Below are 11,950 nucleotides of genomic sequence, written 5' to 3' on the forward strand. Positions count from 1 at the left end.
TGAGCGCATGATTATTTCTGTCATACATGAGGTCCATAGCCTGGTCGAAAGGTTATTGTCCATGAAGGAGTTCATTTCGTGAAAAAACGCGTTCCAGGCCTTGGGAAACTGGTAGTCGGGGAGTTTCTGGAACCATGACAGTCGGAATAAGGGCAAGTCAAAGACAACCCGATTACCCCTCCGCTGTTTGTGAGTGTACTGATTCACAACCACCGGAACGTTCCCACTCAGGGAATTGAACATAAATGGTACCTGTTTCACTTGTACCAAATCGTCAATCTTTAATATATTCCATTTCTTGAAGATTGGGCTGGTGCGGGATTTGGCTCTTGTCCCTTCAATCCAACTGAATACTTTTCATATACTTTTCGTACCTTCTCTGAACACTGCACAGTCCCAACTGGTTTAGTCTATCTCAAAACGAGAGCTCTCTCATTTCTGTGATGTTCCACTCATTAACTTGCATAAAAATTACTGATAGGAAAAAAGCAGTTTTTCGACTTACTTTTCGTATTTCAGAATTTTCTATTTTTGCAATCGTCTTTTTGAAACCCTAGAAAGGTTTTTGGTCTTATATGGCTATTTGTTTCTCTTTTGTTTAGTGCCTCTTATGTTTAAAAAGTGCCCCAATGACCTCCCAAAATTTGTGCTGATATCACCATGCAGCTGCTATTCGATGTCCCAATAGTGCACTGGTAATGAAGATAGGGTTGACTAGAGGTCAGGGATTCCTTGATGAGACTAGGATTGAAAGTGAAGACGAATCCCAATTCTGCGTCAGATTATGCGGAATTCTGGTAGGTCGAACTAAAAGGTAGCTGTTCGACCTGCCTGCACAGCCTCACTTCTTCAGTACGGATTCAGCCCAGTCAGGATCTTTCTGTAACTGGTAACGGTCCTCCCATTCCTCTAGTTGTAACCGACAGGGAGCCATCAGCCATCCCTGTAACAGATTACAACTCCGAGAACATATCGCCCCCGTCTGCTATTCTGCGCACTTTCCACTCACCCGAGGAATGTGCTCGAGCCCCTATTCACTGTATCGACTGTATCGCCTATTTCCAGCTGATTCCCATTGCCCACGCCAAGCAAGGCTAGGCTTCTTGGCTAAGCATAGCACCTTCATGAACGAGCCATTAGCGCCCTCTATGGTATCTCAGACAATCCCAAGCCAGAGCGGCCCTGTCTTTCCTCTGCTCGAGGAAGACTAGGTCAGTCCTAGAGTCTCTAGTCCGTGCTAGTCGTTTTGGCCGGTTCCTGAGGTTGGGGAATTTGCTCTGCGGCTGGCGGCCTGCCCGTCAGAACAGTACGTAATCGGCCGTTCATCCTGCCGCCAGTCTGTGTTCTCAGTTGAGCTTGTCGCTTTTTCTTGACAGGACGAATTGCGCCAAGGCACATTTTGAAACAGGGGAAAAGAACAGCCTAGCTTTGGACCAGCCACCCAACCCATTCCAACCTCCAACCTCCAACCTCCCACGGCAGTAAATTCACTTCCATCTCGGAAAAGTGCTGGAACGTCGGGTCTTTTTTTTCACCGAGTGCTTCCAATAACGAGGGAACAAATGGAAGTCAAAGTGAGGATCGAATTTTAAGTGAGAGGACGAGGGAAGAAGGCGGGGAAATGGCTTCGTCAGCGGGAACGCGGCAATCCAATCAATCCAGCTCTTCCAGTGCGGCCAGCTTAGGGCGCTTCATGGTACCCGCTAGTAAACGATCCCATCGACAGAATAATGGGTTGGCCAAGGCGGGTCCTGATACGTCGGTTTTGCGGCCCAGTATTAGTGTGAATATCACAGGCATGAAACAGGCCGTAAAGTTGCTGGAAAGTGGCACTCCGGAGGTAAAATACTACCCGCCAAAGTCACTAGAGACTTGATGAAGAAGTAAGTTATCTTTCTAATTGCAGATCAGGCATTACTTGCTCAACGAATGTAACGTCATCTACGAGTGCAAAGTTTGTTTCAATATGTTCCGGAGTTTGGCCAATTTCATTGCCCACAAACGATCCTATTGTCAGAGCCAACTCAAGGATGTCCGCCATGTCTATCGACGGGATGCCGAGGAAACCCTCGCGGTTCCGACTGAGGAATTGGCCACGGCTTTCGTTCAACCAGAGCCCGTGGAAACCATTATTCCGGATGAAGCGTGGGATATCACCAATTATAGCCCCTCGCTTGAACTCATGAAAGACGCGGGACTCGTCCAAGAGATCGAAAACCGACCCACGGTGCCTAATTTGATGCCCAAACCCAAGCCCAAGCTGGATGACGTGGTGCAACGGTTAAAGGCCCAACAGTTTCAAGGGCTGCATAGAAATTACTTCCGTGACAAAGAAAACCATATCATTCAGCTGGAGCGACTCAAAGAAACGACTCAAGCCATGTTTCAGGTGCAAACATATTCCTAAAACTACTCGCATGTCAGTAGATAAAAAAGCGTTTGATTTTTAGACCTATGGTGATCTGACAACGGCTAAAATGAGCGAACGGTACAACGAGCTCCAGAGATTAAAGAAAAAACCTTGCTTGTTTGTGGGCCCGGATGGTAAAGTGGTAGATCCGGGCCCCATTCCGTCCAATGATTGCTCGCCCAATATAAATCCTCCCTCGGGTTTTGCCTGCCCGTTGTGTATGAAAGAGTTCGAAAAGCTGAACTTAGTCTATCGTCACCTAGTGCGGAGTAAGAACCAAGACTTGTTGTCAGTTGAGACTCTGGTTAAGACCTTGTTGGTTTTCTTTTTTCAGCACACAAGAAATCTTCCTTGGAAGCCAATAACTTACGCAAGAAGAGTAAACGCATGGCTTTAACAAACTCTAAGTTTCGAGCTCTTACGCCCGAAGAATTACTGAAGGTAAGCCACGACCAGGAGTAAGTAATTAGAATGGGTAATATGTGTTGCCCGCCTGTTTCTTGATATTTTCCACAAGAGCCTTGAAACTCATTTCCGTGCTCTCAGGGCGAGGATATGGAACTCGGCCATCCACTTGATATGGGTCCAAGTCACAAAAGCCCTTCGAAATCTTCCATCTCGCCATCCTCTACCTCAACTGTTTCTTCTTCCATTTCTCCTTGTTCTTCTTCACAAACGTCGTCCCCCCTCATTTTTCCTACACTCCCACCGAATTCTTCGTCAGTTCCAACAGTTCTTACCAAATGCTCTACCTCACCCTTGTCCCCAACTTCCAAGTCTGTAAAGAAAATGGCTAAAGTGATGGATACAAAGTTAAAACAGAAAACAATCCCGACCAACTTGGGAACAAGTAAAAAGGCCGATTTGGTACAAAGGATAGATGACTCCAAAAGAACAACGAGAACGACGGCCAAGAGAAACGAAACTCCTCGTGTGAAAAGGCTAAGAAAAGGGCCTCATATATTGGCTCTTGAATGTGGATCCAAGAAGGATATGAAGTCTAAATTGCAAGTCGACAAGAAAACGGGTGAAGACAAACTGAAACGCAAATGTGATATCCAAGCCGGTACAAAACGGAGTTGTTTAGCTGCTCATTCAAAATCCAAGTCAAAGCCATCAAGTAGAAAAGCGGTCAAAAAAAATACGAAATAGATGGTTGGCAAAGCTCCACCATTGATATTGTTTATAGCTAATGTATATCTTATTGTTCCGTATTTTGTTAAAGTCTCAAATGAAAATATACCAATTATGTTATTTGCATTTCTTTGAAAGATGTCATGATAGTTTTTACTTACCATCTACACTGTTACACATTGCGGTAAAGAAAAGTGCCTTTTCAAATCCATCCTTTCTATTATTCCAGCGTCCACATGTTATGGCCTCGTTGAATCCGCGGATATTGGGAGGAGACGCGAAGAAATGTAGTTCTTGTGGAAAAGTGTTTGCCACTATCCAAGCAATTATATCTCACAAGAAAATTTGCTCCAATGGAAATCCTCAACCCTGCCAGAATCACAATTCGGCCGCCAGAGGTTACTCAATGCCTTTAAGCCCTATTTGCAAGCCTGTGGTTCAACTTAAACGAATTCCACACTCTGTCCTGATGGATGTCCTGGCTGATTCTACCGCCTCAATGAAGAAGAAATTCCAGATGAGTGACCCTTTAGATAAGGAAGGGGATCGAAGCCGCCCTAGTCTTCCTCAAAGCGAGCCATTCTCAGCCGTGAAACATACTCTGAAGCACAAAATTGGGCCAAGACGTGCAAACCTGGCTGTGAAGGCCAATATGGATGTGGATGAAGATTTGAAGAATCAATTTGAGAAGGATAACGAGGACATGGATTCAGGAATCTCCAATGAAAATCTCACCGACGAGAGTAATGACGATAGCGAAGTCGAGGTGCTTCTTAACAAGCAACGCGAGCCTCCCCCACCCAATCGTTATTGTTTACCGATCGTCAAACTCACCCGGGTCGAAAAAATCGACCATTTTCCTTTCACCCGAGACGGGAAATTTACTCCACCTTCCGCTTCCCGGACTTCATCGCGAGGATCCACCCCAGCCAAAGACGACAATTCCCGTTCCAGTGCGAGAACTTGCGAGATTTCTCCCCGACTTCGAAAAAAGCTTTAACGTTCATGCAGAAATCTAATGTGTCAAAACTTGCAGCGAAAAGCGTTTCTCGTCTAGTTGACCATCCCATTCCTACTCTTCTATAAATTTTTAACACAATGCACCCAACCAATTCAAACGAATAGATTCTCAAAAGGATGTGATATCGCTTTTTTTGTGACACCCTCGCTGTATGTAAGTAATGAGGAATTCCAACAGGTCTCGCAACATGTTCTCCAAGTCAAAATCGAAAATAAACGAATGTTGAAAATAAGACCTCCTCATGAAATATCAAAATGACATTGCCTTCACGCAAATTGTATTGTGAAGACATCCCTGGTGTCTTCGAAATTATGAAAGGAAACGTTTGGATGGATGGCGTTGAGCTTGAGTCACCCTGAGTGTTTTGTTGTTTCCATGTGTTCTTTTCTTTTCACTCTTCAAAACGTCTGTCGTTCCATTCATGCTTGGTCCATGTGTTCGTGAGTATCGGCTACATTGATCTGGGACTAAAGGTTGATACTCGAAAATATAGATTGCGTTCAGTGGAAAATCAAAATGACAGGGATGCCATTTCGCAAGTTTTGGGACTTGTACCTTCATACTTTGAACAAGAATCCTTTGACCACTCAGATTGTTCAAACTGGGGCTCTCATGGGTGCGGGGGATGTGATTGCTCAAAAGGTGCTTGAGAAGAAATCCAAGTTTGACACAGCACGCTGTCTACGATTTGTGGCTTTAGGATCGTTCATGGTGGTGAGTAGTCCTCAGTGTGGATAGTGGTTGATCAAAGATGCCTCCTTGGGAACCACATAACCTTTTGCTGATGTTGAAGAGTGCATTTCTCTTTGATAAACGTTATTCTCCACCGATTAGATGGCGGTGCTCATTTTTAAGTTTGTGGCAAAATATTAAAAGGTTTAGATCGAGACTTTTAGGGTTATTGATATCGTGTTAGCCGAGGTTAGGTTCTGGCAATCTTTAATTGGAGATTTGTTTTGATCCCACCGCTATTTAAAACACAAGTGTTACCCGCCATAAAATGTAGTTACTGGCGTTACTCGTTACAATTACTTTAACTAAAATTTTAGATGACCAATATTTCATTTCTTTGGCAAGCAAGCGCAATTTTCAGCCCTTGTCTTCTTTCTTGAGGATATATGACAATGTAGATCACAAGCTTCTTTGTGATATTAATGAAAAAATGAATCAAGGTTTTGTGGCTTTAACACCCTCAATGGGCGAGTGTGCGGTCATTCCCAAGTGTGAACTAATAACTATTGATGGTTGTGATGATGACAGAGTTGGAATAATTTGGGACACCCATCATCAGGTGGCAACATGAGCCCGAAACAAAACAAAAAAAGGAAGAGAAAAAGCATTTGGGCATCAAGTTCACGACAATGACCAACTAAACAATCTTTAGATTGATTTGAAGAAAAAAATCATCAAGCATTTGAGAACATTTATTTCAACCCAAAATTACTATTCTCTCTGTTTACCGTAGGCTCCCACAATCCGCGTATGGTATTTATCTATGGAGCGTCTGGTGGGTCCCTCCGTTCCCAAGATTCGAGCCGCCCTCTCGAAAGTTGCTTTAGATCAAGGCTGTTTTGCTCCCACGTTCAACGCCGTGTTTCTATCGGTAATTGGCGTGTGTCAAGGCAAGAATTGGGAACAAGTGAAGGAGAAACTGAGTCGCGAATATCGCGATGTGATGCTTACTAACTACACGGTAAGTTGGAGAAGGATGCATTTGATCTTGGAGGGTAATGACCAATGACTAACGATTATCATCATTGATCAATCATTTCAGATCTGGCCCCCGGTTCAGATGATCAATTTCTTTTTCGTACCCTTCCTTCTCCGGCCTTTAGTTGTCAGTATTATCGCTTTAGTGTGGAATACTTACTTATCTTTTAAGAGCAATTAAGGATTTAGTCAATTTTTCATATAATGCGCTGTGTGTTTTGTTTAGTCTGTCAACTTTGTGATAGAAACGTTATTTTGAAATGAAATCAAGCTATTTCAATAAATACGTCGTCTTGTAGCCGCAACTCCATGCTAAGATTCACCCACCTGCTTCGCGGGAATGGAAGAGTCGATATGAGGTCATAAGTACATAGTGTCTATTCCACACCATTCGTAATTTTAAACTCATCAAAAAGCTATCATTCTCTGACCCATATTTCTGCCTCCGGCGACTTGCGACTTTCGCGCGGTTCAATGCCCACAATCTTGTGCTGTGGAGAGAATCTTGGATGACCAAGCGAGCGTGAGCCAGAGCGAGAGCGCTCTCGGTTCGATCTCTCCTGTCCATCCAGAGCTCCCAACTCCAACTGAATCCAGGAAGAAAGACACGATCCTCAATCCCCACCCCATCAACCGTACGTATGCAACGAGGGCTACCCATAGATAGATAGATAGATGGATGGTGTGGATGATAATGGTTCAATGGTGGTGGGCGCTCATCCGTTGGCGCTCGCTTCTGTGCCCAGGGGTGCGTGAGGCTGGAGGAGCATTGGCGGATCTCGAGATGACGCGGGTCGGGAAAGTTGGCGTGGTACTGGAGCTGAGATCCAACAATCTTGTTGAGCAACAAACATACTAACCCCCAATCAACACTAACATAACACAAACATGCGGCCTTACAAGAATGGAGAGAGCCCTTCAAGGTCGACGAGGAAACAGAAGAAACTGAGCAATGGTACACGTGGTGGTGTCAAGAAGGCTGTGGTCAAAGCCAAAGTGAATGCCGTGAAGACCAAGCGGAAGATCGCCTCCAACGAGAACACGAAGGACGAAATCGACGGACTCATCGAGAGGGCGGCCAATGATCCGAGCATGAATGGATCCTACATGGAATTTACGCCCACCAGGTCCAATCCGAAAGGTCGCAAAGGTATCGCCAAAGCCACACACCAGTTACGGAAGGTGAAATCCATGGTGAAACACAACAGCCACTCCAAACTGGAAGAAGAGCCCGAGACACCCCGACGATCGACCCGGAATCGCACCGGGGCCTCCACCACTGAAGCTAATACGAATGGGGTATCCAACGGACTCAACCAGTCGTATGACGAAGTAGGCTTGGAAGCTAGTGAGACCACAACGATGTCGAATGGCTCGCAAGGACCAGGTTTGCTCAAGCGGACGATCTCGAAGATCTGGAAAATGCCCAATGAGGTGAACAGCGTGGCCTCATACGACTCCATGGAATCGCAGGAGACCAATAATGGCCACGAACAGAAGGATACGTCCCGGAGTAGTTGTGTTATTTCGTAATATATGCTGATTAAGATATCACTCGGTTTGGTCACTCGTTTATTTATCAATCATAAGGCTACCCGCGTTAAAAAAATTCGTTCAGTATGAAAATATACATTCTTCTTTCGTTATGCTAAGTTGAAGAGTGACTTCATGTCTTCGAAAGTGAGCTTATTGGATTGATTTCCACGTTTCACACCGCTTAGGACAGACTCTGCAATCTCCAGTTTCTTCTCTTGTAACTGGTGGATCCGACTTTCGACGGTTTCCTCGCAGAGGAATTTGTGAATAGATACTTCACGAGTTTGTCCGACTCTGTACACCCGATCGCAGGCTTGTTTTTCCAATTGAGGGTTCCAATGAAGATCTAGGAGGAACAAATGATTGGCTCCAACTAGATTCAGTCCCACTCCACCCGCCGCCAACGACAAAAGCATGACATGGGGCTTCTTATCCTTTCGATTAAACTGATTTACAATTTCGCCCCGATCCTTGACGGGCACCTTCCCTATGAGACGAAAAATAATAATCTCTCTCAAACATATTACATTTCTTTCCCCCAAAAATGAAACATTACCGTTGATTTCGCAAGTTCGGAGACCAATGCTTTCGATGTGATTCTTCACAATCTCCAACATAGAGGTCCATTGGCTCACAATTACGGCTTTCTCCATGACGCCGGTCTTGGTGTGTCGCTCTTTTAATTTGGTAAGTTCCAACACAACCTTAAGGATCTTGCTACTCTCGCGGTCCTGTTTGAACACAGGGTTATTCAAATGAAGAACGCTTTTCTGTAGCTTCTCTTCGGGCGTGGGTGTCTTCTTCCCTGAAGCAAGCGACATGTCTGCCAATTGTGAGATTAGGTCCAAGTCATCGCCATCGTCGTCAATGCCCTCTGTTGATTTGGATTCCGAATCCAACATGGTTTTGATGAGGCCTGGATGGCAGCAAATCTGCAATGAAGGTTGTAAAATACTAGATAAAATGGCAAAGCTAGCATAAGCAATGTGTGCTTACTTGTCGAAGTCGCAATAAAAGAACGAGGATATGATGGGCCTTAACATCCTTAACATTGCCCATTTTGCTACCGAGCCCATTATTAGAAATGGAGGTAGATCCAACAGCTCCATTCTTATCCTCCATGTGTTCCTCCGGTCGAAATTTAAAATCGCGTCCGCTTCCAGTTTGGTTGACGTGAGCCACATAAGCCTCGTCATCGTCCTTGTGGCGATGTTTGTTCATATAATTAATCATGGCTTGTTGCGAAAAGCTGAACACCTCGTCATAGACCTTCTTCTCGTCTTCATGGAGAGTGATTCTGTGCTCAATCACACTTCGGGTTGGCAGGCTCACGATGGCATTTCCAGTAACATTGGACTTCTGTTCTTTGGTTCGTCTCAAGGTCAAGGCTTTGACCAGGAGGTCCATTCGAGTTCGGCCTTGCGCAGACTTGTTATCCACCCAGTTCTTCCAAGTCTATGACAAATGAACTAATCAATGCAACTTATCCATAAGACCTGAAGGAAGTGTATGATAGGGCTGTTTCATACCCGATATTCGTCGAAAGGGTCCAAACGAATGAAACGCAACAAAGAGTAGAGGTCCGTCTCGCGATTTTGAATGGGCGTGCCTGTGATAGCCCATCTTCTTCCCGCTCTCAATCGACACACAGCTTGTGAGGTTTGAGATCGGGGATTACGAATAGTGTGAGCCTCGTCCAAAATAATTCGCTCCCAAGCCACAGAGAGCAATTTCACATTCTTATCTGGAACAAAAGAATGGTCGCAAACATGCCGAACTGTTTCTTTTCATTTGGGCATTCCTCGTCTTACTTTGAGCAGTCTCTATATTATTGGCAGATTTCATGTCATCCAACTTGCTTTTTTCGCTACTCTTGCCCAAAACCACTTTGATTTCGTTCATAACGGTGGAATACGTGGATATCACAACGTCATAACGGGCCAGGCTCCGGGCACTTTGACTTCGACTAGTTCCATGGTAAACGAGGACCTTCAGTTGGTCAGACTTGACCTTGGTCTTTATCTCGCCCTCCCATTGACCCAATAAACTGGCTGGACAAATCACGAGAGTAGTGTTGGACTGAACCAAGCCTTTGGCGTGTTTGTTGAACCATTCCTCCTCTTGCTTTTTGAAGGCCTGATTTTCTGACAGCTCCTAGAAATAAAGCGAATTAACCGATAAAGGCGCTTAGTACACATGAATGTAATCCAACTAACCCGATGCCTCAAGACAAGCGATATCATAGTCAATGTCTTGCCCAATCCCATGTCATCGGCTAGAATCCCACCTGGCGGATCCTGATTCTCTCGCCAGAGTAACCAAGCCAGAGCTTGCTTTTGATGAGGGAACAGCCTGACCGAGGATTTGAGTCCAACGGGGTCAATTTCCTCGTCACCTTCAGCAGGCATTGTTTCCAGGGACGTGTGGATCTTCTTTAAACTGTCCGTGATCTTATGTGTGGCCTCGGCATGACGAAAGTTGGTCATACGTCCTCCGTATAAGTTATTCTTAGTCGGGTCATTGGCCCATAGATGGGCCTGTTGGTAAGCCAATGAGACTCCAGTGCTCATATTCTGTCGGGCCTTGAGCCAATTCTCGTTATGAATGGGGGCTTGAGGCATGAAATCAATCAACTTGGTCTGAGAAGTAGATTTGGACCCGGCGGGACCGGCAGCACTTGGCATGGATCCCTGTTTAGCTTTTTCTTGCCCATATTTAGCGGCCAAAAGTGCTTCCAACCGCTGAATCTCGCTGCGGGTCTTGTAGATTTCGCCTTTCAGCTTTTGTCCGCCATCCACTAAACTTTCGATCCGAATAGTGCTGAATTGTTGAGTGAGGATCCGGTGTTTCTTCCGGACAGCTTCGAGCTCATGTTGCATTTCAGTGAAACTACCCGATGGCGCATTCTTATTCACCGAGCTCACTTCAGAGGATGACGATAGAGGGGCTTTTCCTTGAGAGGGGCGTCCCAGCGAGCCCTCCGAGCTCGTGTTGGCTTGAGCCAATCTGAATTCTTGACGCAGCTCATCATGTTCCTTTTGGAGTTGATCGATAAAGCCTTTAAGTTTGGCCCCTCGATCGGGAAGAACCGACGCTTTACTGCGATACAAAGCAGTATTTTGCTCTAACTGCTTCTGTTTGGTGGCCAATTTCGACGCCAAGGACTTGACCTCTGACGGCGAATATGACCGCTGGCTCTCAATAGAGTCATCCAACGTCAAGTCCACCGAGATGACGTCCGGCTTGGCCAACGTTTTCTTCGGCTCTCCGACCGTTTCATCCAATGCCTCGACTTCGGATTCGTCCTCCGTTTCTTGGCCAGATTCATCGGAGGCGTCCTCTTCCGACTCGTCTTCGGTGAGCTCAGGATCGGAATCCGCCCCCGTCTCTTCCGCTTCGTCCGCCTCTTCATCCGATGAAATGATGATGGCCTTCTTGTGCGATGGACCCGCTTTTTTCACCACTGGACTTAAATCTTCATCATCGTCATCCTGATCATCCTCAGTGAGCCAATCGCCCTCGGAAGTAGGATTGGGATTTATCTCTGGATCTGCCCCGACTTTGACACGCGTGGACGACATGGGGCGGGTCCGGACGGGCGCTCGGACCCGTAGCGGGGTGTTGGGCGTGTCTTCGATGATATCATCGCTCTCGTCAACAATTTTGGGCCCATCGTCCTCATCATCTTCATTTTCCGAGGACGAATCAAGGACTTTTCTGGCCGCTCGCGGTTCACTCCATTGGGTTGGTTGGGATCGAACCATTTGGGGGGGCACGGCGGACCGAGGCGTGATAGGCGGCGTCTGGAAGAAGAGGTCTTCGGTGGATGAGGACGAGGATGAGGCTAGCGACACCACACCGGTCCTGGAAGCCATGATCGCGTGTGATCCAAATTGGGCGGGAACAGCGACGGATGGATGGATGGATGGATGGCTAGGACCCGTGGGGCTGGTTGGAAAACGAATCGATCTGTTGGATGACGACTGAACTTCAAGACGACCACGATGCCCGAAAGATGTGGAAGGCCCGGGCGCTTGAACAAGTCCGGCCTTTGAATTTCAACACAACATAGGCCCTGTCAGGGTTAAACACCAGTCGCTCTCAAAGCCAAATTAGGCCATCAAGGGATAAAAAATCTC

General features: G+C 46.1%; 3 protein-coding genes across 4 annotated transcripts; 2 read left to right on the forward strand and 1 right to left on the reverse strand.

Annotated features, from left to right (window-relative positions):
* The first annotated feature begins 1,159 nt into the window (after window positions 1–1,159).
* On the forward strand, window positions 1,160–4,687 carry LOC131884384 (zinc finger protein 800-like). 2 transcript variants are annotated; one of them, XM_059232144.1, is made up of 6 exons: window positions 1,160–1,306; window positions 1,377–1,840; window positions 1,907–2,389; window positions 2,451–2,679; window positions 2,745–2,851; window positions 3,774–4,687. In XM_059232144.1, exons 2-6 carry the CDS (start codon window positions 1,622–1,624, stop codon window positions 4,542–4,544), a joined length of 1,809 nt encoding a protein of 602 aa, XP_059088127.1. In that variant the 5' UTR covers window positions 1,160–1,306; window positions 1,377–1,621; the 3' UTR covers window positions 4,545–4,687. The 2 variants fall into 2 exon arrangements, with proteins under 2 accessions (XP_059088127.1, XP_059088128.1); XM_059232145.1 differs by lacking the exons at window positions 1,160–1,306; window positions 3,774–4,687 and adding an exon at window positions 2,957–3,670 and having other exon boundaries at window positions 1,317–1,840.
* A 246-nt stretch (window positions 4,688–4,933) lies between these two features.
* LOC131884385 (protein Mpv17-like) lies at window positions 4,934–6,573 on the forward strand. The gene is made up of 3 exons (XM_059232146.1): window positions 4,934–5,279; window positions 6,031–6,258; window positions 6,340–6,573. Exons 1-3 carry the CDS (start codon window positions 5,082–5,084, stop codon window positions 6,454–6,456), a joined length of 543 nt encoding a protein of 180 aa, XP_059088129.1. The 5' UTR covers window positions 4,934–5,081; the 3' UTR covers window positions 6,457–6,573.
* A 1,257-nt stretch (window positions 6,574–7,830) lies between these two features.
* On the reverse strand, window positions 7,831–11,897 carry LOC131884383 (transcription termination factor 2-like). The gene is made up of 6 exons (XM_059232143.1): window positions 10,028–11,897; window positions 9,623–9,965; window positions 9,341–9,555; window positions 8,808–9,266; window positions 8,368–8,743; window positions 7,831–8,298 (listed from the first exon to the last, which is right to left on the reverse strand). The coding sequence occupies exons 1-6, from the start codon at window positions 11,684–11,686 to the stop codon at window positions 7,919–7,921; spliced, it is 3,432 nt and encodes a 1,143-aa protein (XP_059088126.1). The 5' UTR covers window positions 11,687–11,897; the 3' UTR covers window positions 7,831–7,918.
* Between the last annotated feature and the right edge of the window lie 53 nt (window positions 11,898–11,950).

Source organism: Tigriopus californicus, chromosome 7 (assembly GCF_007210705.1).
Source record: "Tigriopus californicus strain San Diego chromosome 7, Tcal_SD_v2.1, whole genome shotgun sequence".
NCBI lineage: Eukaryota > Metazoa > Arthropoda > Copepoda > Harpacticoida > Harpacticidae > Tigriopus > Tigriopus californicus.